The sequence below is a fragment of the Oryzias latipes genome, chromosome 6 (assembly GCF_053564925.1).
Source record: "Oryzias latipes strain Hd-rR chromosome 6, Olatipes_Hd-rR_3.1".
In the NCBI taxonomy this organism is placed as follows: domain Eukaryota; kingdom Metazoa; phylum Chordata; class Actinopteri; order Beloniformes; family Adrianichthyidae; genus Oryzias; species Oryzias latipes.
This window is the reverse complement of record NC_136242.1, coordinates 3,313,918-3,341,351: the sequence shown is the minus strand read 5'-3', so window position 1 is coordinate 3,341,351 and position 27,434 is coordinate 3,313,918. Positions and strand designations below refer to the sequence as shown.

At 40.4% G+C, this 27,434-nt stretch overlaps 1 protein-coding gene across 2 annotated transcripts; it reads right to left on the bottom strand.

Annotated features, from left to right (window-relative positions):
- Positions 1 to 1,866: 1,866 nt before the first annotated feature.
- lyve1b (lymphatic vessel endothelial hyaluronic receptor 1b) lies at positions 1,867 to 20,217 on the bottom strand. 2 transcript variants are annotated; one of them, XM_078948233.1, is made up of 8 exons: positions 20,064 to 20,217; positions 18,812 to 18,881; positions 15,355 to 15,520; positions 10,078 to 10,217; positions 9,591 to 9,962; positions 6,072 to 6,135; positions 4,402 to 4,596; positions 1,867 to 3,638 (listed from the first exon to the last, which is right to left on the bottom strand). In XM_078948233.1, exons 3-8 carry the CDS (start codon positions 15,408 to 15,410, stop codon positions 3,515 to 3,517), a joined length of 951 nt encoding a protein of 316 aa, XP_078804359.1. In that variant the 5' UTR covers positions 15,411 to 15,520; positions 18,812 to 18,881; positions 20,064 to 20,217; the 3' UTR covers positions 1,867 to 3,514. The 2 variants fall into 2 exon arrangements, with proteins under 2 accessions (XP_078804359.1, XP_078804358.1); XM_078948232.1 differs by lacking the exon at positions 18,812 to 18,881.
- Positions 20,218 to 27,434: the final 7,217 nt, after the last annotated feature.

Sequence of the window (27,434 nt, the reverse complement as noted above, 5' to 3'; positions counted from 1 at the left end):
CGACCCCTGATGGGAGAAGCCGAAAGTGGAAGAAGATAAAGTAAATGTTTTGTTAAAAAAACAATATTGTTGCATAATAAGGAAATAAAACACTTTATGTTCTTAATTTGTTATTTATTTAATAATTTATTTTTATTTTTCGTCCTCAAAAGTATTGATAAGAGTATCGTTAAAATACCGAATTGATAAGCAGTATCAATAAGAGTAAGAGTACCGTTAAAACCTTAACGATACCAATCCTTAGTTTCACTTTGAGCACATGCAGAGATTTGCTGTTTCACCTGTTTTGCTTTTCCTTTGCTCCCCCTAGTGGCGGAATTGCGCATTTCGGTTTTTTCTTTAAAGTAGAAACGGGCTTTTTTTAAAACTTCATTACAAATTTTACTCTAAATGACTGTGCAATATGTTTGACACCCCTGCGTGTGTAGCCCTGAAAAAGACTGATGACCTGTTTATGGTGTATCCTGTCTTCACCCCACAGTTGCTGGGTTGGCTCCAGCAGCCTAGTCACCCGATAACGATTTAGCAGGTTCTAAAGAATGATGGATGGATGGATGGATGGATGGATGGATGGATGGATGGATGGATGGATGGATGGATGGATGGATGGATAGATCCAAATATTGAATATTAGGTGTTTGTTAGGTATGATTAACAAATATGTTGCCTCCTGGCCAAGGATCATTCGGGTACTGTCTCATTTCAAGAATTTTCTTTACACTTTTTTCTTATGCAATCAGTGACAGTAATATTTTGTGGAAAACATATATGACAATATTAGAAACAGTTTAGAAAATGATTGTGGTGTTGAACAAGTCTGTCTGTGTTCTGCAAACACACAACTGCAAACAACACATAATAGTACACTCCAGGCAGTCACTCCTGGTCACTCGCCTCACTCCTCCTTATTAGAACAGGAAGTAAAGTTTTACTTCAGAAAATTTTAATAATTATTTAGCTCATAAAAAAACCATCAACAAAATATCAAGATAGAGTTGTTTGTTCACTCAATAACATTTATTTGGTGTTTCTCCAGAAGGTTCAGGTTAGGAGATAACTGCACATCAATGCCACATTGATTTTAAAATCAATCAAGAAACCAAAACAACCGGTTTCACGATAGATATCATCCTTCTGAGAAATACATTTAAATGTGTTGAGAGATCTTTTATTTATGTACTCAAGTTGTGAATTTATTTTATGTACCTTTATGGAGCAGTATTTCATCCCCGCCACTAGGAGGCGCACGTTTCTTTTTTTGTTAAGTTTTCTCTGAGAGAAGGTGAGACAACTTGTTGTTGTACGGATATACAATTCCTGTGAGCAGTTTAAAATAAAAGCTCAAGTGAAAAGTTGAAGTGCCTCCGTAAACTTCTTCCCTTCGAGTTCAACGCAGTGGTGCTGCAATACTCCAACAAAATGCAACTAGCTTTTAAAAACTTTATGGTGTCTTTGAGGAAGACAACACTAATCTCATTTTAGATCTTATATTTTTACAAACTTTGGCTCTTTTTTATCAACAAAGCAGTAAATCACATTAGGTTTGACACTACAACGCAGCTCCAGAACTCTATTGCAAAAATAAAACAAAACAAAAATAAAAAACATTCTAATGAAACATTTTCATCCATATTTTTTTGTGTCTGTGATGTTTCAACATTTGGTATTAGATATTAAACATTTTAAAGTAAACTCTTTCAGATTTTTTTTAACCAATTTTACTGTTACAAGTCAATATAGTTACTTAAATATTTGTCGCTTAAAATCCATAATATACTCTTTTATTTTCATTTCAACTATGGATAATTTATTTCCAAAGCACCAGTTCAAAAGGGAGGTTTACAAAAGACAACAAACACAGAAAAGTTTTATTTAGTGCTATTTGTGTTTTATTAATAGCCTTTAACAGTCACCAACAGATTTACATGGAAGGGTTTTTGGTATAATGTGCAGGATGAGCAAACAAAAGGGGACAGAAGAGAGGAAAAGTCACTCATGAAACCTCCAGAAAAACAGCCAGTCAGGGCAACAGTCAGCAGTGACCAGTTAGTTCATTCATCTTCTAAACCCATTTTTGTCCCTTTCGGGGCTGCTGGAGCCTATCCCTGTCACATGTGGGCGAAGGCAGGGGACAGTCTGGACAGGTCAACAGTCACACACCCGTGTACACTCATATTCACACCTATAGGGACAATTTAAAGCAGTGTTTTCAACCAGCGTGCCGCAGCACACTAGTGTGCCGAGGGAGATGGTCAGGTGTGCCGTGGGAAATTACCCATTTTCACTGATCTAAAAGCATTTCCCATCTCCAGGATATCAGCTCTGTGTTCATCCAAACAGGCCCTGATAAAACACTGAGTAGTTAGGAATATGAAAGATCATAAAATACTTTTTTCTTTGTGTGTATTTGATTCTATGATTCTTGGAGGCTTAATCACACGTCATCAGTCTGACCAATCAGAAGTGGATAAAGTCTTCACTTCCTTGTTCTGATTCTGCTCCTAAAGTCTCTCAGTTCCAAAAAAAGACAGCTAAAGCTCGTCTTTAGCGGTGTAGCTTTCCACAGAATCCGGTGTCAGACTGTGGAACAAGTGAACAAAACAATGAAGCTTAGAGAAGAGAGTCTGTCTGCCAGCGGTGGCAGTTTACACTACATCTCCCATGATGCATTGTGTTAAAGTGACAACGTTTCAGCGTAAAATGAATCTTCCCTGTTAAACGTCTTGAAACCACAACAAACACACGTCAAACAGTTTTAAAATCTTCTTGATGAAGTCAGAGGTCAACAGTTTAGTTCTCCTTCAAGGTTTGTGTTTATTAACAGCCAAACATCCCAGAGTTTGGTCCAAGTCATCTTTACAACTGAAACACTTTTCTAATGACGTCTGGATTATTTTATATGTTAAACTTTAGAAGAAGTAATAACAACATTTAAGAAACCGGATTAAGGTGAAGTGGCCAACAGACACATTTAAACTAAATTTAAACAATTTAATCATCTAAAAAGAAATAAAACATTTTTGTTAAAGTTTTCACAGACTTAATTTTTGATTAAGACAAAAGAAAAACTAATAAAACTTCGACATGTTCACTTTTTGTGTAGCTGCAGAAAACATAAATATAATGTTAGTCTTTTTTTTTATTAAATTTAGTGATTAAATAAATAGTGATTTAATAAATCACTATTTAGAAAGAATATATTTGTTTTTTTTGTGAGATTACATAAAAGTAGATGTTAATAAACTGGAGGAAAAAACAACTACCGGGGTAAAATGTCAAATAATTAAGTTGAAAATTACTACGGAAAACTAACTTAACTTTTATTACATCACATTATTACATTATTATCACAAAAATGCATGTGTGATTGCAGAGGGACTGTACATCAATAGAGACTATGAGTTCTTCCTTTTTTAATTTTCGGATGTTGATGTGCTGCAGGAGTTTTGTCAGGGATAAAGTGGGCCTTGGCTCAAAAAGGTTGTAAAACACTGATTTAGAGTAACCAATTAACCTACGAAGCCTGTTTTTGGATGTTGGGGGAAGGTTGGAGTCCTCTGGAGAAAACCCACGCATGCACGGGGAGAACACACTCCACATTGGTGTTCTGTTTTGTGTCCCCCAGCTGGGACCTGAACCTGGGGTAAGGAAAAGGGGTAAGGATAGGGAAAATTGGTTAGAGAAAATTTCTAGAAAGTGAAAGAGGTATTTTTTCTGTTGGTAAATGTTGATGATGAAACTCATTTCAGAAATTAGACAGACAATCACTAAAAATCTCAGGTTGATGATGACGTTGCTGTCCAGCAGGGCTCCCAGGAAAAAAAAACAGGATTCCTGCCTTTGAGAGGTTAGGCCAAAGATGCGTCTCTCTCATCCTAGCAGAGATGTATGAAAGGCAGGCAAAGGTTGTGAGAACACTGTCATCTCATGTGGTTGAAAAGAGACAAAGAGGTGTGTGAGCAGCACAGAAAATACTCCACAGTAAATGATGCAGGTCAGAGATGGAGCATATGTTGAGAAGGAAAAGGGGGTCAAGAACAAATCCATGTGGAGCATGGCAACCAGAGCTAGAACTCTCCTGCCAGCAATGAAAAAAATGCATATTAAGGAAATTCCCCCATGACGAGCAGCAGATTTGACACAAGTGAACATCTTTGAGAAATATTGAAGATGATGGTGAACTGATGACATTTGACCAACTGAAAGTGCCGCTCAATGTCAAGATTATAAGTGAAGATATTGTGTTGCTGTTTCTGTCTCATAGGTAGGTTTGAATATTTTATTGGTGTGAATGCAGAAAATGCCAGCAGAAGCAAACACAAGGTGGAGCTAGCTCTGCAAACAGCCAACCAGGGAACAGTTTGGACTAAACTGAGAACAGGAGCATGAAGAAATGTTTACTTCTCTAAGAGGCTTGTTGGCTTTTGTGGATTAACAAACAGTTTGATTTCACTGCAGAACTTTCTGCGCAGCTCTTCCTCGTCCAGCTCCAGCTCTGCTCCATCTTCGCTCTGCAGGTCCGTCTCACTGTTGGTGAACTTCCACATTTCCGTTTCTGCATCGTCCTGCTGCTGCTGATACCAGCTAGACCTTCCCCTTTATTGAAGCACAAATTCAAAATGAAGAGCTGAAATAGAGGCTGAGTATGGAAGCACAGGTGGCTTATATTTCAAAATAAAAGTCAATACCAGAAATGCTTTTTCCTTTTCACAATAAACCTGCATTTGTTGACTCAAAAAAAGAAAGACAAATAAATCTGTCAAACAGCTTTCTCTTTTTCTTCTTCAACACCGCTCTGTTGGAATAATATATATAAGTTATCTCGTATTTGCTTTTATGCATTGCCTAGCTATATACAGTGGGTAATATAATCATGCATGCAGAAGAGTCCGTGTCTAAGTTTGTTTCACAGGAAGGTAAAGGTGAAACTCTTGAGGACCTCGATAGAACCGTGTCTCCATGCAGAGGAGCAGCTTTGGAACGGCGTGTGAGCTAGTGGAGGAGGCTTTTGAATGCAGAAATGCCGCTCCGCACAGTCCTGAGGAACCATGTAAACAATCATGTGACTTTGTGTTTCCAGTCATGTCCACATAAAATAAAGGCTGATGTTATTCCCACATGTTTACGTGAAGCCAAGATGCACATGGCGGCATTACCCACACGGATTAGGTTAATAATAAATGAATCCACGGCTAAATGTTGTTGGCACATATTAACCCAATCCTAACCCTTCTTCCGGGTTGTTCAGCCGAGGATAAAGCACTGGCCACACATATTTGAAATAATAATAATAATAATAATCATAACAATGATAAAAGCACATTTAGAAGATCGTCTCCTGCTGTCTCTTGCTGGTGTTGCTGTTTGAAGACAGCTGCTCAGCTCTAGCACTGAGATTGCCATGCTGAACTTTCCAGCTTCTGACATTATGCCCCGCCTCCCTCTGGAACTGCTGACTGGAAATGAATTATGTGGCGGGGGGTGGGGGGGGTGAAAACAAAGATGCAAACCCCTCTTTGCATTATCGCTTTAATCACGTCACAGAAAAGGTGGTGCTGAAGTAGAAAATGAAAAAGCCTTTTCAAGTATTGATTTTTCATTTTATTTTTGAGTCATTTAATGCAGTTACATTTTAAAAATGAAAAAGCATTTCTGTTAATCCATTTTAATCGTCAAATTAGATATTTCTAATTGAATTTTGCTACACGTTTACTAAAGAACTTTTGAAAGTGAAATGTCACATACCATTTTCTTTATCATTTTAATTAAGTGAAAAAACGAGCAGTGTTTAAGAAGAAAAGGAAAAAGCCATTTGGTGGATAGTTTTTTTATTTCATTTTTAAGTCAACGAACACAGCTTTATTTTGAAAATGAAAAAGCATTTTGGTATTGACTTTTATTTTGAATTATGAGACACTTATACTTCTATAGGCTGATCTGTAAGCACAACTACTGTCTTCTGTTTCAAAGGGAGTCACAAATGGTTGGTTTTCTTTATGCAAAAATTCTCCTTCCTTAAATAAAATAAATAAGACTTCCACAGTTTTGGGCTTTAAAGTTGGAAGACTTACCATTTGTAGATACTCACAGCTCCTGCTGCCATCAGGATGGAAACCCCCACAAGAGCGATGATTACTGTAGGAACAGTTTGGAAAGAAAACAACAAAAGAGAGCTCAAACGGTCAAGTGTCAGTATAAAGTCTTCTAACTAAAGACCAAACAGGTCCAAAAAATTACTGATTTCCTGTACTCATTCAGTAGTTTGTAAAAACTGAGAGTATTCACAAAAATGGGGAAAAAATCCTTTCATAAAATAATAATGTAATGGGAAATTTTTGGGAAAGTTGCCTGCGTCCAAAATGAACTTGTTAAAAATAATTTTCATCTGTGACCCTTGTGCTGTCCTAGGCACTTTAATATAGAGAGTTAGGTCATCTAGTTCAGTGTTTTCCAACCTTTTTTGAGCCACGGCACACTTTAACCTTGACAAAAACCCCGCGGCACACCAGCATCCAAAAATTAAAGAAGGAAGAACTCATAGTCTGTATTGATGTACCTCTACAATCTCATGTGCATTTTTGTGATAATTGTGGCAGAAAAAGCTGGAAGTAATAAAAGTTAAGTCAGTTTTCCGTAATAATTTACAACTAAATTAATTGACATTTTACCCTGGTAGTTGTTTTTTCCTCCAGTTTATTAACATCTACTTTTATGTAACCTCACAAAAAAACAAATATATTCTTTCTAAATAGTGATTTATTTTTATTTTTTTATATTTATTTCAATGTTGGTGCAAAGGCAACTGTAATTTTTGAACGATATTATCACAATGTGTTTGATAAAATTTACACAAAAATACCAACATATATATTTGTTTTCTTTAGCTGCTACACAAACAGTGAACATGTTGAAGTTTTATTAGTTTTTCTTTTGTCTTAATCAAAAATTAAGTCTTTGAAAACTTTAACAAAAATGTTTTATTTCTTTTTAGATAAATAAATTGTTTCGATTTAGTTTAATTGTGTCTGTTGGCCACTTCACCTTAATCCAGTTTCTTAAATGTTGTTATTACTTCTAATAAAGTTTAACATATAAAATAATTCAGACCCTATTAGCCCTTGTGCTATCTTAGATGACCCCCCCCCCCTTCCATTGAGGTGTTCTCCCTACCATGACAAAGGTGGATAAAGGTGGAAAGATTTCATGTAATCCATGGACACCAGTGAAGATCACAAATCATTGAAGAAAAAAGGTTCAGAGCCCTGTCTAGTGGGTCTAGATGACCCAACTCCCAATGGTAAAGTGCCTAGGAAAGCACAAGGGTTAAAAAAGTGTTTCAGTTAGAAAGATGACTTGGACCAAACTCTGGGATGTTTGGCTGTTAATAAACACAAACCTTGAAGGAGAACTAAACTGTTGACCTCTGATTTCATCAAGAAGATTTTAAAACTGTTTGATGTGTGTTTGTTGTGGTTTCAAGATGTTTAACAGGGAAGACTCTGTAGCACAGAGATGCTGTCACGTTAACCCAATGCATCATGGGAGACGTAGTGCAATAACTGACGCTGAAGGCAGACAGACTCTCTTCTCTAAGCTTCATTGTTTTGATCACCTTTTCCACGGTCTGACACCAGATCCTGTTGGAACTGAGAGACTTTATGAGCAGAATCGGAACAAGGAAGTGAAGACTTTAATCACTTCTGATTGGTCAGACTGATGACGTGTGATTAAGCCTCCAAGAATGATTGGTGGAGACAGTTAAAGGGGCGGGACTTTTTCGAAAACAGAACTGAAGCTGCAGCTAAATCGCGGTACCGTCATTCTTATCAAAATGTCTCTAATAGAATCAAATAAACAGAAAGAAAAAAAAGATTTTATGATCTTTCATATTCCTAACTACTCAGTGTTTTATCAGGATCTGTTTGGATGAACAAAGAGCTGAAATCCTGGAGATGGTAAATGTTTTTAGATCAGTTAATGAGGGCAATTTCCCACGGCACACTAGTGTGCCACAGCACACTGGTTGAAAAACACTGATCTAGACCCACTAGACCAGGGGTCGGGAACCTTTTTGGCCAAGAGAGCCATAAACGCCACATATTTTTAAATGTAATTTCGAAAGAGCCATACAATAATGTAGTGTCTCTTTCCCACACTGAGGCACGGAGACTTAACCTCTTTTAAGGTTCTTTATTCTGGTTACTGTAGACCACAACAAACGCCGTAAAATTAATTCAGCAACTCCTGAATCTCTCCTGTCGACACGAGACGAGAGAGAGCGCTTCTCCTAACTTTATATTCCCCTGCTCCCGCTGCAGCCCTCCCATTTCCCTTATTCGGCCCATAGCTGAACCCCATTGGTCCAAACTACCTAACAACAGGCTGAGCGACAGAACTGAGGGCCAATCAGATCTCTGCTTGACGCGTTCAATGAACTCCAGAACTTTTAACGCGGCCCAACAGCCATCCAACTCAGTCCGCGACAATTTGTTTAAAACTAAATATACAAATGAATGTGTGCATTTGATTTAATTTCAACATTTTTAAAGTACAATAAGTCTGTGGATTCTTTTTAATAACATCGTTATGCTGTTGCTAATAAATGATGAGTATTTCTCGTGGTAGTTTTGCTGGTGATGGTCTAGTCTGGTTGATACGTGGTGAGTTTCTGCTTCATGCAGGCGTTGAGACTTTAAACGTGATCGTAGGTCTGAATGTTCTGTAGATGTGAGACAGACTGCTCACATGCAGACGGGGAGCCAAACACACACTCACACGCTGCAGTGAGTGACAGGCAGTGGGTTTTACGTTTTTACAATCCCTGCGCGATTCACCTGCTGCCTGTCCCCCCAACACCTCAGCCCCCCCCCCCCTGCTTTCTCCCTCACACATCCCGTCCCCGCAACTCCGCGCTCTTTCTCAGAGACGGGAGCGCGCACTTTTAGGCACGGCAATTCACAGGTTTCCAGCTGGTATAAACTCTGTGAAATAATAGATAATAGTAACTGATAGCGCTGGCGCAGATTTTTCTCTCCAAGCACCGCTACTATTGCGCGCCTCTGGCATCGCATCGCGCCCGAGAAGGACTGGTCTAATGATAAAAAAAAGTATAATTAAAGATTTGTCTGCGAGCCACATGTGACCATCAAAAGAGCCATATATGGCTCGCGAGCCATAGGTTCCCGACCCCTGCACTAGACAGTGCTCTGAACCTTTTTTCTTCAATGATTTGTGATCTTCACTGGTGTCCATGGATTACATGAAATCTTTCCACCTTTATCCACCTTTGTCATGGTAGGGAGAACACGTCAATGTGAGGGTGGGGTCATCTAAGATAGCACAAGGGGGTAACTTCAGCTGATGTTTTTCTTCTGGAGCTTGTTTGCCCCCTTGTGGCCAGGAAATAACTCCTATTGGTTCTCAGAAACAAAAATGTAGTAAAACTCATTCCCGGCTTTTTATTGTTATTACTATTATTGATGCAGTTGTTTAAAAAGATTATGGAAAGAAATGCAAGTTATTATTTTGACATCTGCTCACTTCCCTTCACATTGGTGTTTTTACAATTAGAAAGAACTATCAAGCATTACCTGCTGGGAAATATTTCATTAAGATGTTAGGCTTTGGTGGCTCTGACTCTGAGGAAAGTGAGGGGCCAGAAGTCTGTGTAGAAGTGAAGAAGGTGAAACCGTCTTCACTAGAGTTTGAAATGACGAGGAGAGGAAGAGGAGAAGACGATCCAGTAGGTGACACAGTTGGAACCAAAGGAGAAGAAGTTGAACTGAAGGACAACTGCTTGTGGGATCCTGCAGTTGTTGATGGTGTTGAAGGTGGAGATGTGCTTGTTAATTCAAGTGCAGGTGCAGCAGGTGATGTGGGCGGAGTTTTCAGACGACTGGAAGGTGTGAGGAATTTTGAGCTCACTGTTGATGTGCTTAGACCTTGCCTCAGGTTTTCAAGGGCTAAGGAAAAATATGGAGAATTCATCTTATTTTGCAATGTAACATATCAGGTTTTAAAGTTGTAAAACCTAAAAAAAGATTAGGTTTTGGGTTCGAACCGTAGTGATGAACACACCTGGAGAGTTGAAACAAAAGACGGCAAACTTCATATGCTTTGGTGCATTCCAAGATACCACGCCAGTTTTTCCCTTTCCACACATCATGTCAGATTTTAGTCGTGGGATGACTGCGATCATCTCAGCAATCCAACCAAACCTGTGGAGAAAGAAAGAAATAAAATAAAAAAATCATTTTGGAGTGCTTTATTTTGACATTTTGCCACCCATAAAGAAGAGACAAGAACAACATTTTCATTAGAACTACTACAAGTAGTTGTTGTTGCGCTAAACTCTGTAACAGACCACTGCTTTTGCATAAGCCATACAAACTGAGGTCTGAAAATGTGATCTAACAATATGACAGAGCAGGTGGTCACATGGCTCGCTGGTTTGTGTCCGGCCGATTTGAATTAACTTAGTTTTGCCCTGCGGTCCTTCCCGTCTTGACCTTATGACCTCCATCTTTTCCCCAATGATTGACACATAAGCAGGACAGAAAAATTGTTGGGGCAGTAAGCATATTCTTTAGTTGGGAATTTTATAGCCAACTGTCAAATACAGTTAGAGGTTCATGAAACATTTTCTTCAGGAACAGTCGTCATGGGTATCATTTCTAAAGACAGTGTTGGAAGCAGACAACCAGTATGTTTATTTAAATCATAAGCTTTAAGAAGTGATGATTGTGCAGTACGCCATCTAGTGGTTAATTGGTGAATTGGTTTGATCTAACACATTTCCTTCCCAAATCAGCTTCAAGCAGGAAGTCAGTGCATTTAGCTTTTGACTAAATGATTGTCACACAAATACATGGTAAATGGCGTATAATTATATAGCGCCTTTCTTCCTACAAGGACAAAGCGCTTTACAGTCACACACCCATTCACCCAGTCAAACACACATTCATACACAGGTGGCGGCTCCGCTGCTAAACACAGGCGCCCGCCTACCACCAGAGGCAAGGTGGGGTTCAGTGTCTTGCCCAAGGACACTTCGACTCATGGGTGTGCAAGGCAGGAATCGAACCGATCATGGGTCGACCGCCTACCGCTGCACCACGGCAGCAGCAGTAAATTGCAATATATTGCAATTTGACACTATAGTATCCTACTAGTAACACTCAGTGGCCTCCCTGCTTGACATTCAGCATTAATGGGTTGGATTGGGGAGTTAAACCACCAAATTGTTCCAAAGTGTAGCAGTGTCTGCAGCTCACTGGGGCTAATGGGGCTCCCCCAAGTTAGCTGTCACCTAGGCGACAGCTAATGGGGCTTTAACTTTTAAATATTCAGTAAACAGATGACCTACATCTGTATAGGTCTTTGAGGTTTGATTAGAAGACTGAAGTGCCACAGTGTGAGTTGGTTTGCACAAATATCTTGCAGAACAAAAATTTTGTTTTTAAAAAGTGTAGATTTCCCACATTCAAAAAATATTTCATAAAGTTCAATTGATAAGTTTGAATGACCCATATGTACGTCTATGTATGATGTGTGTACAGGTGGTTGTTTGGCAGAGATTTTTACTCCAGATGTCCTTCCTGACACAACCCTGCTTTTTATTTGGGCTGGGGACCGGCACAGGGACACCAGACTTCAGCCCCCTTGTGGCTACATAGTCAGGCAGCAGCGTAAAAGGTCTTGCCCCAAGACCCACACTGAAGCACATCACATCCCCTGAGAAATTAACCCTGGTTTCCTATGTACCAGTCCTGCACATAGCCAACTGAGCCATCCAGCCTTAAATCGCCCATATTCTACTTACTTCTACTTAGAATATTTGTAGAAGTAAAATATTTGTACAATGCATGGCCCTAACAAAATGTTAAAATTCATTTTACTACAACAAAAGCAATGTAAAGCACGGCAGCTGTATCTCTTATACAAGTTGCTTTACTCAAGCAAATTCATAGTGTTTTTATTTTGTAAAAGAAATATTTATTCTTAAAGGGAACAGTCAACATTGTCTGATTTCAATAACAAAATAATTTTCAGTATACAAAAAACTCTAGAATAATGTGTCTTAACCAATAAGGTTCTAGAAGTATGATTGAGGAAATAAAGTGCTGTTTATATCCACCATTGCTAACTAACTTTTAAACTGTTCAGCCTGCACTCTGCTTGAACGGGTGCTTCAAAAAAACGTCAATTCTTTCTAGAAAGAATAAAGTGTGATGAGGCAGCATAACAGGGGGAAGGAGAGCGCTTTAATGGGGCTAAGATGCTTTGTTTACAGGACAGTCTGCAGCTGCAGCAGTTTTCTCACACGCAGAAGGTAACACGGATTTCATCGCGAGTCGAGATGATATTGGTGTATTTTCAGAGCGTTGTACACATCAGTCTGATCCATTAGGTCACTGAACTAAAATCTATTGCTGTAAAAGTTCTGCAGAACCTCACTGAGGCTCCGTCCATGACCTGCTGCACAGCTTCTCTGCTTCACTCGTTCTTATCTGAGCCCGCTACAAAGCACCGCGAAGAAATCATCTGTGGGAGCAATTATTAGAAAATGGAGAACATCCAAAACCACTGATAATCTCCCTTCATCTGGGGCTCTCTGCCAGATCTCACTCCGTGGGATCAGAATGATTACAAGAACTGTGAGCAAAAATCCCGAGTGAAAAACCTGCAGAGAGCTGGGACTAAAACAACAAAGGCTACCATCAGCAACATACCACCGCTAGGTACTCAAATCCTGCAGTGCCAGACGTGTCCCTGGCACAGAGAATCATAAACGTACCCTCCCATCCACTGCCCAGTGGATATGAACTCTGACCATCAGGGCGGCGCTACCGAGCAATAAGACACCAAAGCAACAGAGCGCTGTATCATTTATTCCAACATCTGTTGCATTACTAAACAAGTCTGGGTCACCCTGGATGGCCTTTTAAATTGTATTTTAGATATTAAAATATGGATGGGAGAGAACTTTTTGCGGCTCAATCAGGACAAAACTGAAGTCTTGGTAATCGGTTCTGAGGCTGAGAGAGATAGGGTCCAATCTTATCTGTCAACCCACTCTATGACTACACGTGACACAGTAAGGAACCTCGGTGTGATTTTAGATGCAGATCTTAGCTTTGACCAACATGTGAATCAACTAAATAAATCTGCATTTTACCATCTAAGGAATATCGCCCGAGTGAGACCCTTTTTCTCTAGAGGCAGTGCTGAAATCCTAATTCATGCTTTTATTACATCAAGAATAGATTATTGTAATGCCCTCCTTTCTGTTGTAAAGAAAACCACTCTCAATCGCGTGCAGCTAGTCCAGAACTCTGCTGCTCGCCTTTTAACAAGAACTAGGAAGAGGGAGCACATTACACCAATCTTAAAATCTCTGCACTGGCTCCCCGTCAGCTTCAGAATTGATTTTAAGATTCTTTTAATAGTTTTTAAGAGTGTCCATGGTGTTGGTCCTTCTTTTATATCCGACTTGCTTTTAACGTACGAACCTCCTAGAGTCCTTAGGTCCTCAGGTGCAGCCCTGCTGAAGGTCCCCAGGGTCAGGACAAAAAACAACTGTGGAGGTTTTTAAAAAGAAACTAAAGACACACCTTTTTAAATTAGCTTTTAATTAGATTTTATGCCTTTTTATGTTTTATGATGTTTTACTACATCATTTTTAGCATTTTACTTGTTTAATCCACTATTTTCTATTCTTATATTTTATGATATTTTATCACATATATATTTATTCTTCATTCTTTTTACGTTTTATGATGTTCTATTACATCATTTTTAGCATTTTACTTGTTTAATCTACTATTTTCTATTCTAATATTTTATCACACATATATTTATTCTTCATTCTTTTTTACGTTTTATGATGTTTTTGCACATCATTTTATTATTTTATTTGCTTAATCAAGATTTATGATATTTTACCACATATTCTTTTTATTTCAAATTAGACTGTTTTCAAGTGTTTTCTCGCCCCCGGCTGGGGTGTTTGGGTCTATACTGACACACCTGCCGAGAGGAGGACAGGGCAGACGGCGCTTTCTGGTTTCTCTTTATTTTGGTTTATCTTAATTCTGGTTTCTCTTTATTTTAATCACTTATTTATTATCCACTGGTGTTTGTCTTTGTGTATTTTATTGCGCGGGGCTAATTGAATGTCTTTTATTGTATTTTATTGCATTTGTTTTTGTTTTTATGTACAGCACCTTGAGCTGTCTTCTCGTCATGAAAGGTGCTATATAAATAAAATTAATTTAATTTAATTTAATTTAATCACACTGGAGTACATTTTAACAAAATTAAGAACTGCTGTATTTTACTATGTATATATATTACTATGTATATGTATATATATATATATATATATATATATATATATATATATATATATATATATATATATATATATATATATATATATATATATATATATATATTTTTATTTTTTTTTCCCACAATCTCTGTTTTACAAGCTTTTTCATCTTAAAGGTACTTTTTACAGTGTTTTTGACTTATGACTTTTATGGATTTCAGATGGTTACTTGTTATTTTATGGGTGTTTTAAATGTCTTTAACGATTTATGTCAGACACAGAGTCACCATGCACCACAGCACATCTAATACCTTGTATATTTTTATGCGCACTTCTGCTTGTGTTGTTTGCTGCCGTACTTGTACAGAGTTGTGTGCATGCACGAATGCTATGATGCAGCCCCTGGGAATCTAAGACAAAATTCCTTCGGGCCAATAAAGTATATTAGATTAGATTAGATTAGATTAGATTAGATTAGATTAGATTAGATTAGATTAGATTAGATTAGATTAGACATAATTTTTATTGATTTGAAGGAAAATGTTCTGAGAGAAAAAAAGACACATTTCACATATGTGGGGTACAGACTAGGTAACCGGTACATATTGGGTAGCGATAAAACCTTTTCTCAGCTGCTCTAAGAAGTTTACCTGAGTCCTCAACAAACTCGTGAAAAAACTTGAGTTCTACTCTATCGTGTTCTAAAAATATTATTTGATAGTAAATATTATTCTTGAAAAAAGTTGTGTAGATATTTGATTTGATTTATTGATTCATTTCAAGCATTGTAGTCAAAGCAATAAAGTATTTACACATATTTATCAAACTCATCACAGAAATGTTCAAATGCATAGATTAAAAAGACAGAAGATAAAACAAAACAATAAAGTCACCTAAATCACATGTGCTTAATTAAATTGAGTGATCATTGCATTTAACATAAAATCAGCATTTATCAGACTTTGCAAAAACGTAAGCAAACATTTGTTGTACCCACAGCTGCACGTCATCAACCAGCTTACTTGCATGTCTCCAGTCCATGCTGGATTGCCCATTCCATCTGAGCCTTGGTTGCCATGGTTACATTCAGGGATAAACACGTATCTCTGGCAGCGGTGAAGTTCAAGGTGTATCTTCCTCCCTCGATTAACAGGAAGACTCCACTGGACGTGTAACCCTGAGGAATGACTGCAACCAGATTTAGTTTTTAAAAAATGCAGCCACAGAAACATGTCTGAGATCCAGAAAAGTTGTTTTCCTTAAGGAAATACTACAGAATAAAATGTCAAACTAAAACTTTATTATTCTTTGGGGTCAAACACGATTGATTTTTTTTATTTGTGTTAAAAACCTCAAAACTTTACAGAACTATATTTTAATGTCTAAACTTCCAAAACTCTCCCACCTAAAAAGATGAGAGAGGCCTGTCATTTTCATCATAGGTGAACCTCAACTATGAGAGACAAATGAAAAGGAAAATGCAGAAAATTACATTGTCTGATTTTTAAAGAATTTATTGTAAATTATGGTGGAAAATAAGTATTTTGTCATCTACAAAGAAGCAAGATTTCTGGCTCTCTCAGACCTTAAGAGGATCCTCTGTCCTCCACTCGCTTCCTGTATCAATGGCTCCTGTTTAACTGGTTACCCCTTGTGCTATCTTAGATGACCCCACCCTTCCATTGACGTGTTCTCCCTACCATGACAAAAGTGGATAAAGGTGGAAAGATTTCATGTAATCCATGGACACCAGTGAAGATCACAAATCATTGAAGAAAAAAGGTTCAGAGCACTGTCTAGTGGGTCTAGATGACCCAACTCCAAATGGTAAAGTGCCTAGGACAGCACAAGGGTTACCTATATACAGTGGTGGACGAAATTGTTGGTACTCCTCAGTTAAAGAAAGAAAGTCAACAATGCTCACTGAAATGACTTGAAACGTTCAAAAGTAACAATAAAATAAAATTTATTGAATAAATAAATAATAAAAATTAGCTATTACTTTTGAGTTGTTGCTTAACAGAATTATTTCAAAAAACAAACTAATGAAATAGGGCTGGACTAAAATGATGGTACCCATAACTAAATATTTTATTACACAACCTTTTAAGGCAATCACTGCAATGAAACGGTTTCTGTATTTGTCAATGAGCCTTCTGCACCTGTCGACAGATATTTTGGCCCACTCCTCATGACGGGTGTCTTCTCCAAATGGCATGTTTCAGCTCCTTCCACTGATGTTCAATGGGATTCAGATCTGGGCTCATAGAAGGCCACTTCAGAATAGTCCAACGCTGTTCTCTTAGCCATTTTTGGGGTTTTTGGCTGTGTGTTTTGGATCGTTGTCCTGTTGGAAGACCCATGACCTGCAACTGAGACCAAACTTTCTGACACTAGGCAGCACATTTCTACCCAGAATGCCTTGATAATCGGGAGATTTGATTTGACCTTGTACAACTTCAAGACACCCTGTGGGAGATGCAGCAAAGCAGCCCCAAAACAGAACTGAGCCTCCTCCATGTTTCACAGTAGGGTCAGTGTTCTTTTGGTTGGATGCTTCATTTTTGAGTCTACCAACATAGAGCTGATGTGCCAAACCAAAAAGCTCTAGTTTTGTCTCATCTGTCCAAAGGACATTTTCCCAGAATGCATTTTAGCAAATTCCAGTCTGTCTTTTTTAGGATTTCCTTTCAACAGTGGTGTCCTCCTTGGTCGTCTCCCATGAAGTCCACTCTGACTCAAACAACCACGAATGGTGCGATCTGACACTGATGTACCTTGATCTAGGAGTTCACCTTTAATGTCTTTGGAGGTTGTTCTGGGCTCTTTGGATACAGTTCCAACTATCCGTCTCCTCAATTTGTCTTCAATTTTCCTCTTTGTCCAGGGAGGTTGGCTACAGTCCCGTGGGTCTTAAACTTCTGAATAACATGTGCCACTGTCGTTATGGGAACGTCAAGCTGCTTAGAGATGGTTTTATAGCCTTTACCTCCATGATGTTTGTCTATAATTTTGTTTCTAATGTCCTGGGACAATTCTCTCCTTGGCTTTCTGTTGTCCATGTTCAGTGTGGTTCACACCTTTTCACCAAACAGAAACGTGACTATTTGTCTCCCTTTAAATAGGCAGACTGACTGATTATGGGTTTGAAAACAGCTGTGATGTCAATTAAAGGATGTACCTGAGTTCATCATGACCCTCTGGGCAACTAGTTCTCAGTCTTTTATGGAGGTACCATGATTTTTGTCCAGCCCTATTTCGTTAGTTGTTTTTTTAAATAATTCTGTTAATCAACAACTCCAAAGTAATGGCTGATTTTGATGATTTAATTTTCAATACATTTTAATTTATTGTTACTTTTGAACGTTTCAAGTCATTACAGTGAGCATTGTGGACTTTCTTTCTTTAACTGAGGGGTACCAACTATTTTGTCCACCCCTGTAAAAGACACCTGTCCACAACCTCAAACAGTCACACTTCAAACTCCCCTATGGCCAAGACCAAAGAGCTGTCTAAGGACACCAGAAACCAAGTAGTTGACCTGCACCAGGCATAGAGAACCTTTGGAGGGAGATGAAAGTCTGTGTTGCCCAGTGATAGCCCTAAACATCACTACTGTAGAGGAGATCTGCATGGAAGAATGGGCCAAAATACCATCAACAGTTTGTGAAAACCTGGTGAAGACTTACAGAAAACGTTTGACTGCCAACAAAGGGTATATAACCATGCACTGAGCTGAACTTTTGTTATTGACCAAATAGTTATTTTCCACCATAGTTTAATAATAAATTCTTTAAAAATCAGACGGTGTGATTTTCTGGATTTATCTTCCTCTTATCTCTTATAGTTGAGGTTTATTTATGATGAAAATTACAGGCTTCTGTCATCTTTTTAAGTGGGAGAGCTTGCACAATTGGTGTCTGACTAAATATTTTTTGCCCCACTGTACTCTTTCATATTTAACCTCATCTTTTATTTTAAACAATTTTATTGCTAATAGTATGACGCAAAATCCTAATTTTCTCTAGTCTAAATATTTAATATTTATTTCATTGAGTGATTTGGTCAGTTTTTGTTCACAACAATTTTAGTTTGAGATCCAAAACGTTGTGTTCAACGTTTTTCCAAGTACATTTCATACAAAGAAGAATCTCAAAGCAATGGCTTTGCAGCTTAAACGGAAATAAAATAGAGATAAAATGCAATAGAAAATACATTAAAGTTATGTTATGTTATGTTATGTTGGTAAACTTCTGAGCTCATCAGGAAGGTGGTTCTATTTGAGTTGTAGTTGAAAGCACTTTTACGTTGCTTGGTTCTAGGGTGAACCGGCGGCTTCCTGTCAATCTCAGAGCTTTGCTGGGTTGGTTTTGGTTAAAAACCAATATATATGACAGGTATTTGGGTCTCACATTATTAAGTGATTCATAGGCTGTCAGCAGTTCTTTAAAAAAACAATTTTATTTCAAACAAACTTACAGCAACACACAAATATTTCCAAAGGTATCTCATTGCTTGCGTGGTGATAACAGCTCTCAAAGCAGTATGTCTGAGGAAAAACAGGAGCCAAGATTAGACAGACGTCTGCTCTCGGCCTCTTTGCACTAAACTTTTCCTCAAATGTGTCGAATGGAACTTTTTTTTTTTTTCAAAGTCAAATGTCAATGGAAGCTCCTATTCATTTTCAGGCACTTTGTTTTTTAAAGTCCCACTCAGAGCGTTTTCAGTGGTCTTTTAATTAAGGTGATGCCGTTTTATGCCAAAATCAAAACTCTGTGTGTTTTTTAGGACATAGTTTCTGCAGAGCGCCAGTAGTTCAGTAGAAATTCACCTCTGAGTTGACTGTTGGCATGTAGGAAGGCCCACCCACACTTCCCGTCACCCATAACTGAGAACTGTTTATGCACTCTCCAGCTGGCTTACAGCCCCTCACTCCCCGAACCTAACATTAGTCGTGCAACAATAAATGGAAGAGCAATATTCAAGCAATCCATCGGTACAGTTTTGATCCCGATACCAGCTCAGACGAGGAAAATACAGACGTTCATGGATCTAGTCTATTCATATACAAGTGAATGCATCAGAATGGAGTGAACCAGGAAGTTTGTGGCCTGCCCAGCGTATTTTCTACATCACAAATATAATTGTTTCCCAACTGTATTTTTTCATTTGCTCCTGATTCACAAAAATTTGAACAAATAAATACTCAGAAATGCAGTTTTAAGCTGGATTTTCTTCATATATGAGACAGAAAAATACCAATATATCAGAAAAATACCATCATTTTCAAGTGGGTCTTAAAAGCTTCTTTTGTCTCTTTGTCATCCAGTCCTGGACAAATCAGAAGTTTTTGTTTTCCTAGGTAAAAAATAATAACAGTTCATGTCGGAATTTTATTAATTGAGAAGTTTTTCTACAACTTCTTCTGCAGTATCAATAAATAAATGCTAATAAAAACTGCTTTTTTTCTAAACTGGGAATTTAAAAAGATAGTTAACAGCCGCATCAATCTTTTTAGTCACACTCCTGTCCCTGCTTCACTCTTGGCTTTAAAGAGTCGGTTTCGGGGGTAAAGCACCAAGAGGGTCACTGCCCACCAGAGAATGGGGCAAATGCAGAGAACACGTCACCCCATTCTGAGCACCACTCAGACTTTAAGTTTAACAAAGCAGTTTAAGCAAAACAGATATAGAACTTTACCAAATGATGAAGTGAAAATGAAAAATATCACCTTTATCAAAACCGGATTCAGACGGCTCAAAAAATCCTCCTAAAGACAGAAGTAAAATTGAGCAGAAATAGCAAAGTCCCTCCATGATTTAGTATGGAAAACAAAATCCAGTGAAGGTAGAGAAAGCTGAATCTGCTGAATGAACAGAATGTCTTTGAGTACCAGAATGAGGTGGAGGAAACAGGAAACCAAAGGTCAAATCTGCCTGATGGCCTGTTGTTGGGCTGGGCACACACCCACAGCAGAGAGAGCTTAGTATTAAGACTTTTTAACATTGTTTTGGTCAATAAATTACAGACAGCTACTGTAATAAACACATGCAGGTTCCTGGATGTAATTGGAACAAAAGAAAATGGAACTTTCTTGCCCAAAAGAGATGTATCCTCCTTGTTGACTTTTGGTGAATATTCAGCAGTTTTTCTGCTTTGCCAGCCTCATCTCCATTGTTGTGTTTATTCTGCTGGGTCCAAAGGAAAAGAGACTTCCTTCTAAAAGTTGGTGAGTTTTATTTTTTTGCTTTTCTATCAGATTTGGTACATTTTCTGTCCTGCTCCCCTTTCCCTTTGGCTTTAAGAAAAATCTCCATGTTTTCTGCAATATAAAAGCAGATATTGGCTCTGAGGGAGTTCAGAGACGATGTGCCTATTTCTTTTTTTAACTTGTCCTGTCCAACAGCTAGGCAGGCAGATGAGAGCTGAGGGCCTCTTGTGTTGGACATATTTTACTTTAACAACAGGGGTTATTAATCTTCAGACAAACCAGAGGTATGTCTGAATAAACCCCTTTTGTAATTGAGGCCAAACTTTATTAATTTCAATCATGTTTGAAAATCTTTGGTGTTGGACCGGACGGGAAAGGAAAGAAGGGAAAAAGAGAGAGGGATGTTGGGGGGGGGGGGGGGGGGGGGGGGGGGGGGGGGGGGGGGGGGGGGGGGGGGGGGGGTGATAGTAGGAGGGGGGGGGTAAGACCATGAAACAGCATAGAGCAGCAAGTTTACTGATTGTTTATCATTATAGCAAGGTTCAAATGTAGTACAAAAAGGGCAGAGCCTGTCCACACACACTCAAATGTTATCAACACACCTGCTAGCTGCAAAAATGTCCACATGTCAACATGTACACAAAACAGATAGTGTTCACACACGCATACCTATGCCTTTAAACCAACTAGTGTGAAATATTTCATTCATTGAATCACACAAACTGTTAGTGCAAAGGTGAGCTAACACCTGTGCTCAGGTGAGTGTTTATGTTCTTCTAAAATGGATAGTGGTATGTGAAAAGAAGGAGGGGGAGTGCCCAGCCACCCCCACACCAAGACCCCCGCCGCAGCAGCAGCGGCAGCCGGGACCCCCCAACGCCACACGGCAGCAGGCAGGGGACAACCGCCCCCCGGGCGACCAGATCCGCCACCCAGGCCAGGACCAGCAGGACCGCCGCAGGGCCCCCAGAGCCAGAGAGCAGGGAAGCACGGGGGGAAAAAGAGCGCCGCCCCAGCCCAACCAGGAGAGCAGCCCCCCCCGCCGCGCCGGAAGAGCCCAACGTAGGACCCCACCCTAAGAAGGGCACCCACAGCCCCAGACGAGCACTCCATCACCACCCAGGAGTTCTGGGCATCCCCCCGCCCCAACCCCAGGTACGAGCCAGGACCCCCCAAGGGAGACCCGCTCCGCACTCCGGGCAGCCCCCCACCTGGCCCACGGTTGGTCCAGGGAGGAGCAAGGCAGGGGCCAGCCGCGCCCGCCCAGGAGGGGAGCACCCCGGGGAAAAAGGGGGGCCCACAAGGGGTGTTGTAAACATGGCCCGACCAGGCTCGGCCACAGTTGGAAGTTTGGCGGGGCCCAGCGCTCAGGGGCAAGGACCAGAACCCACCCCCAGGGACACGGACACCCCCGGCTCAGCTGTAATGTGAACCCCCCCCCTCCCCCGAGCGGAGAGAACACCGCCGCGCCCAGGAAACCGGCACCCAGGGGCAGCCGATGCCAAGGGCCCCGTACCCCCCACCAGGGAAGGGGTAGGGGACAGATGGTCCTAGGTCCCACCTTCCTTGCAAAATGTGTGTGCGTGTATGTGTGTTTGTGAGTGTGTGTGTGTGCATGTGTGTGTGTTTTATGTTGGAATGTATATATTGAGGGGGGAGGGGTGTGTGTACTAAGGGGGTTGCAGTTAAAATTGGCGGGTAGGGCACTGAGGGGACATCTCCTAATTACTCACAGTGATGTCCCCTCACCCTCCCCACCAAGGGGCCCTAAATGTCTAAGGTGTGGTTAAAATTGGCGGGTAGGGTGCCAGGAGGACATCCGCTGCTTGCTGGCAGTGATGTCCAAGCACCCCCCCCCCCCCCCCCCTACCAAGGGTTCTACATGTCTAAGGTGCAAATAAAACCGAAAGAGGGGGGGGCCTACTCCATACGGCAACCATCGGAGGGGTCCCACTGCCAAGTAACCCCCCCCAAGGCGCATCGCAGGCTAAACCCCCCACCCCTTCACCCTAATATGAGGTTATATGAGGAAGGGGGTAGGTTGGGGACAGCTGGTAGACTGTCCCCCCGTACTTATTTTTTTTTAATCTTTTTTGCTCTTTACTCATCATTTAAAGATAGCAATGTCAAAATGTACTTGTTTTTTAAAGTGCAGAATTTATGGAAAGATAAACTATCTGCCTGTTAAATTAAATGGCTTATAAAAAACATGCAACAAAGACACAGAGGGTGTATTTCAGGAATCTGCTGCATTCTGCATGCTCAGAGAGGGGAAATTGCATCCTATCGTCTTGTTTGTGTATCCTTGGCTTCCAGGCTTTTAACTTTGACTCCTTTTTTCTGTATTACACCTTTATTACACCTGCATGAACAAAATAAACAACACCAAACCAGAGGAAAACACCACAACCCCAAAAGATGTTGATGTTTTCTAGCATGTTTAGAAAGAGCAAAGATCCAATCTGTCAGCAAAAAGCACATGATTCAGACACCAACATGCTTCAGTTGTTGTTCTAAGAAACACTGAAAAACTGAATTTTAAATTTTGACCTGATTAAAGGCAAAAATATCTTTAAAACATATGAGGAAACAGTTTATCACCCCCAAAAATTACAAATACTACACGCTTCAGCATAGTTGATAGCTAAGCAACAAATGCTTTGAGAAAGATGTGTTGGAGCTAGATGAACATTTCCCTTTTGCATTGACATGCAGTCTGGGGAGGCGGGTGAGGCACAGCCTCACTTGAAAAATATAGCTCAAAAATACATACATTAAAAAGATAATTATATTTTTTGTTACTTAAAAATAAAAGTTATGTTTTTTCTTTTTATGTCTATTGTATGATTACTTTTTTTCTGTGTGGGTTTTAAATGTTTCCTAGGTAAAAAAGTAGCAGATTTATTAATTTCCCTTTCAAATACACAGCAGGTGAGGAACCAGCAGCCCGTGCCTACCCTGCACCCAAACTGTGCCGCACACAGTGACTGGAGCTGCAGCTGACGCATGTGCTTTACTGTTTCGGTCTTTCTATCATCATAAGAGACGCTTTTTTTTAACTACTTAATTTTTCTATTTCTCACCAACTGTCTGATTACGTTGATGCCAGTTTGTGACCCATTTAGTCTTTTACATCTGCAAAAAAAATGTGCATTAGAAGTAAAGTAGGTGAGGCGTGCAGTACGCATCCCTAAAGGCAAAGGGTGGTTACAGAATAGTAGTGGTGGCAAGTACAGTGCAGCCGTCCAGTTATACTTTAATATTATTTAGCATAATTTACAAAATGGAGGATTAAGTGTCTAAAGTCAGGAATTTGAATTTCTCCTGGGCGGGGGCGGCGGGCCCCTGCCTTGCTCCTACCTGGACCGACCGTGGGCCGGGTGGGTGGCTGCCTGGAGTGTGGAGCGGGTCTCCCTTGGGGGGTCCTGGCTCGTACCTGGGGTCGGGGCGGGGGGATGCCCGGAACTCCTGGGTGGTGGTGGGGTGCTCGTCTGGGGCTGTGGGCGTCCCTCTCCGGTGGGGCCCTGCGTTGGGCTCTTCCGGCGCGGCGGGGGGGCTGCTTTCCTGGCTGGGCTGGGGCGGCGCTCTCTTTCCCTCCGCGCCTCCCTGCTCTCTGGCTCTGGGGGCCTCGCGGCGGTCCTGCTGGCCCTGGCCTGGGTGGCGGTTTTGGTTGCCCGGGGGGCGGTTGTTCCCTGCCTGTTCCCGTGTGGCGTTGGGGGAATTCCGGCTGCCGCTGCTGCTGCGGCGGGGGTCTGGGTGTGGGGGTGGCTGGGCGCTCCTCCTCCTTCTTTTCACATTCCACCATCCATTTTAGAAGAACATAAACACTCACCTGAGCACAGGTGTTAGCTCACCTTTGCACTAATAGTTTGCATGATTGAATGAATGAAATATCTCACACTAGTTGGTTTAAAGGCATAGGTATGCGTTTGTGAACACTATCTGTTTTGTGTACATGTTGACATGTGGACATTCTTGCAGCTAGCAGGTGTGTTGATAATATTTGAGTGTGTGTGAACAGGCCCCGCCCTTTTTGTACTACATTTGAACCGTACCGTAACAATAAACAACCAGTAAACCTGTCTGCTCTATGCTGCTTCATGGTCTTACCCCCCCCTCTCACTATCACCCCCCCTCTCTCTAACGTCCATCTCTCTTCTTCCCCTCTTTCCTTTTCCGTCCGGTCCAACACCAAAGATTTTCAAACATGATTGAAATTAATAAAGTTTGGCCTCAATTACAAAAGGGGTTTATTCAGACATACCTTTGGTTTGTCTGAAGATTAATAACCCCTCTTGTTAAAATAAAATATGTCCAACACAAGAGGCCCTCAGCTCTCATCTGTTTGCCTAGCTGTTGGACAGGACAAGTTTAAAAAAAAAAATAAAGTCAGGAATTTGTGGAGACACAGCAATGGGAGTGATCTCCATCAACGGCAGAGCGGGTAACCGGGAGAGTCCAGAAGATTCCCGGTGGGCTACTTCATTCATGGGCCGGTCGGTCGATGTTAGGGAACAATAGTCAGAAGAATATGAATGAATCTTTGCAGCACTGTTCACTCTGAATCAACCTGTCCCTTTGAAAAAACGGCACAAGCCAGTTTCAGAGTTAACAGTATGCACAAACACCTCTTTGCAATGCTCACAGCTGGTTGATTCCACCAGAGATTTACCAAAAAGTCGAGCCGGGGCTGAGAAGCGGGCCTGCCGGCAGATTAACTTGAGAAAAAAATGAATTGGAAGAGACTAAGTGGGGCGGAAGAAGCCGGGTTAAAGATAAGAAAGGCATCGACTGAGGATGCTGCCAAATGTGCGAAGCTCACAGACGTGTTTTCAAGAAGACAGTCAGAAGAGGGGAATTGGTAAAGGCCTCTAAGCCTAATTGATATTTTACTTTATAATATATAATTATAATATTATATAATTATAAATTATATAATTATAATTTATATTTACTATATTAAAAAAACAACTCCCCGCTCTGTGTGTAACCACGCCCTCCCACACAGGTGTCCCTCATCCCTCATCAGCAAGCTGGAAAGTAATCCCAAAGCACCTGCTGACATGTGTCCTGACATTAATATTTGCATATTATTTCTCAGGTGAAGCAGATTCTGAGAGAAGGGAAAGAGACACAGCGTCTAGTGAGTCTGCAGCAGCTCAGGACACACAGATGCAAGAACAAGAAGCACTAGAAGAAGCCAGTGTAGATGAGACTGAATATTTTGATTTTTTTTTGTCCATCCACATGTTTTTACCCTTAAATGTTTTTTTTAATTACCATCCTCAGTGGCCTATTAAACTGCCCCTACTTGTCAATGTTTTTCACAACAAGCATGGCACCAACTGGAAATGACTAACATACTCTGACAAATCACAATCACTGTTTTGCTCTGTGTGTTTGCCATTTGCACCTGCTTCAAGGGGTCCATTTGTGAAACAAGATATGGAAACACGTTTACCAGAAAATAGAAGAGCATGAGAAAGGTAAGACCTATAGAGAGAGTCTAAAAGAGATGTCTAAAAAAGCAGACGTAAAAAGCCTTCTTGCTGGCAAACATAGGTCTTTAAATCATGAGCAGGTGAAAAAGAGGGATCAGGTGATGGAACGAATCAGTGATGTGATAAAAGTCAAATGTGGACTTACAGGTAGTTAAAGGGGACATAAATGTTGGGTTAAAACAACCTACAACATCAGAATAACATCTAAGGAAAGAAAGACAACAGACCAAGGCACAGTTTACGAGGAGAGCGAACAGAGATCATACCCAGCAACAATGTCTCTCCACTCTGGCACATATCCTGTCGCTACCTCCTTTATTAAGTTTGTTGGGGTTTCCCTAAGTGACACATGAGCTGTGCCTCTAAAGGGAGGGGGAAACAGTGAAGCACGGTGATCAGAAAACAATAATAGCAACATGTCTGTCGATTCAGGTCTAGACACAGATAACAGTAGTTCTCATGCTGAAGCCTGGGAAGACGCTAAGACAGTTGCCCCCCCCCCCCGAGGGTGTCAGCTTTACCTTCCTGTGAAACAGAGTTGGACACACACAACACTTCTGCAAACATGATTATATCACCTATATAGCTAGGTAATGCATAAGAGCAAATATGAGATAACTTATATACATTATTCCAACAATAAAGAAGAAGCTGCCAATACTCTTGAAAATCCTGCTGTCAATCACTGCAATATCTTACAGTTGTATTGAGCAAAGTAAAATGCACTATGAGAGTGGTGCAAAGGGAAGAGGTTAACTTGTGACTCTTTTGCCAAAGGACATTGTTTGTAAAGTTGTTGATGTTCTTGGCCAGGCTATAAAGGACTCAGTTGGAGATGAGGTTAGAAAAGGCTGGAATCTTTTCTGTCCAAATTGATACCACTTCAACAGACCAATGTACAATCATCGTAAGATATGTGACAGATGCCATTCAGCGTTTGGTTGGTGTGATAAACTGTGACAGATCCACTAGCAAGCAGTTACTTGAGCTGCTAAAACAGACCATGCAGAAGCTTTACATTGACATTTCCACATGTGTAGGCAACTCCACTGATGGTGCAGCTAACATGCAAGAGCCATATCAGGGGTTTCCAGCTTTTCTTTCCCAGCAGTCTCCTACACAGATTCATGTTTGGTGTTATGCACAAATTTTAAATCTAGTGCTGACAGACACAACAGGCAGTGTTGTTGAAACTGTATCCCTCTTTTCATTGCTTAATGATGTAGCAGTTTCTCTGAGAGTCATGAGCGTATGCAAGAGCGGGAAGAGACCTCTGAGGACAGGCAAGGCAAGGCAAGTTTATTTGTATAGCACAATTCGTACCCAAAGTAATTCAAGGTGCTTCACAAAACAGAAAAATGCATTAAAATCACAATACATCATAGAAATA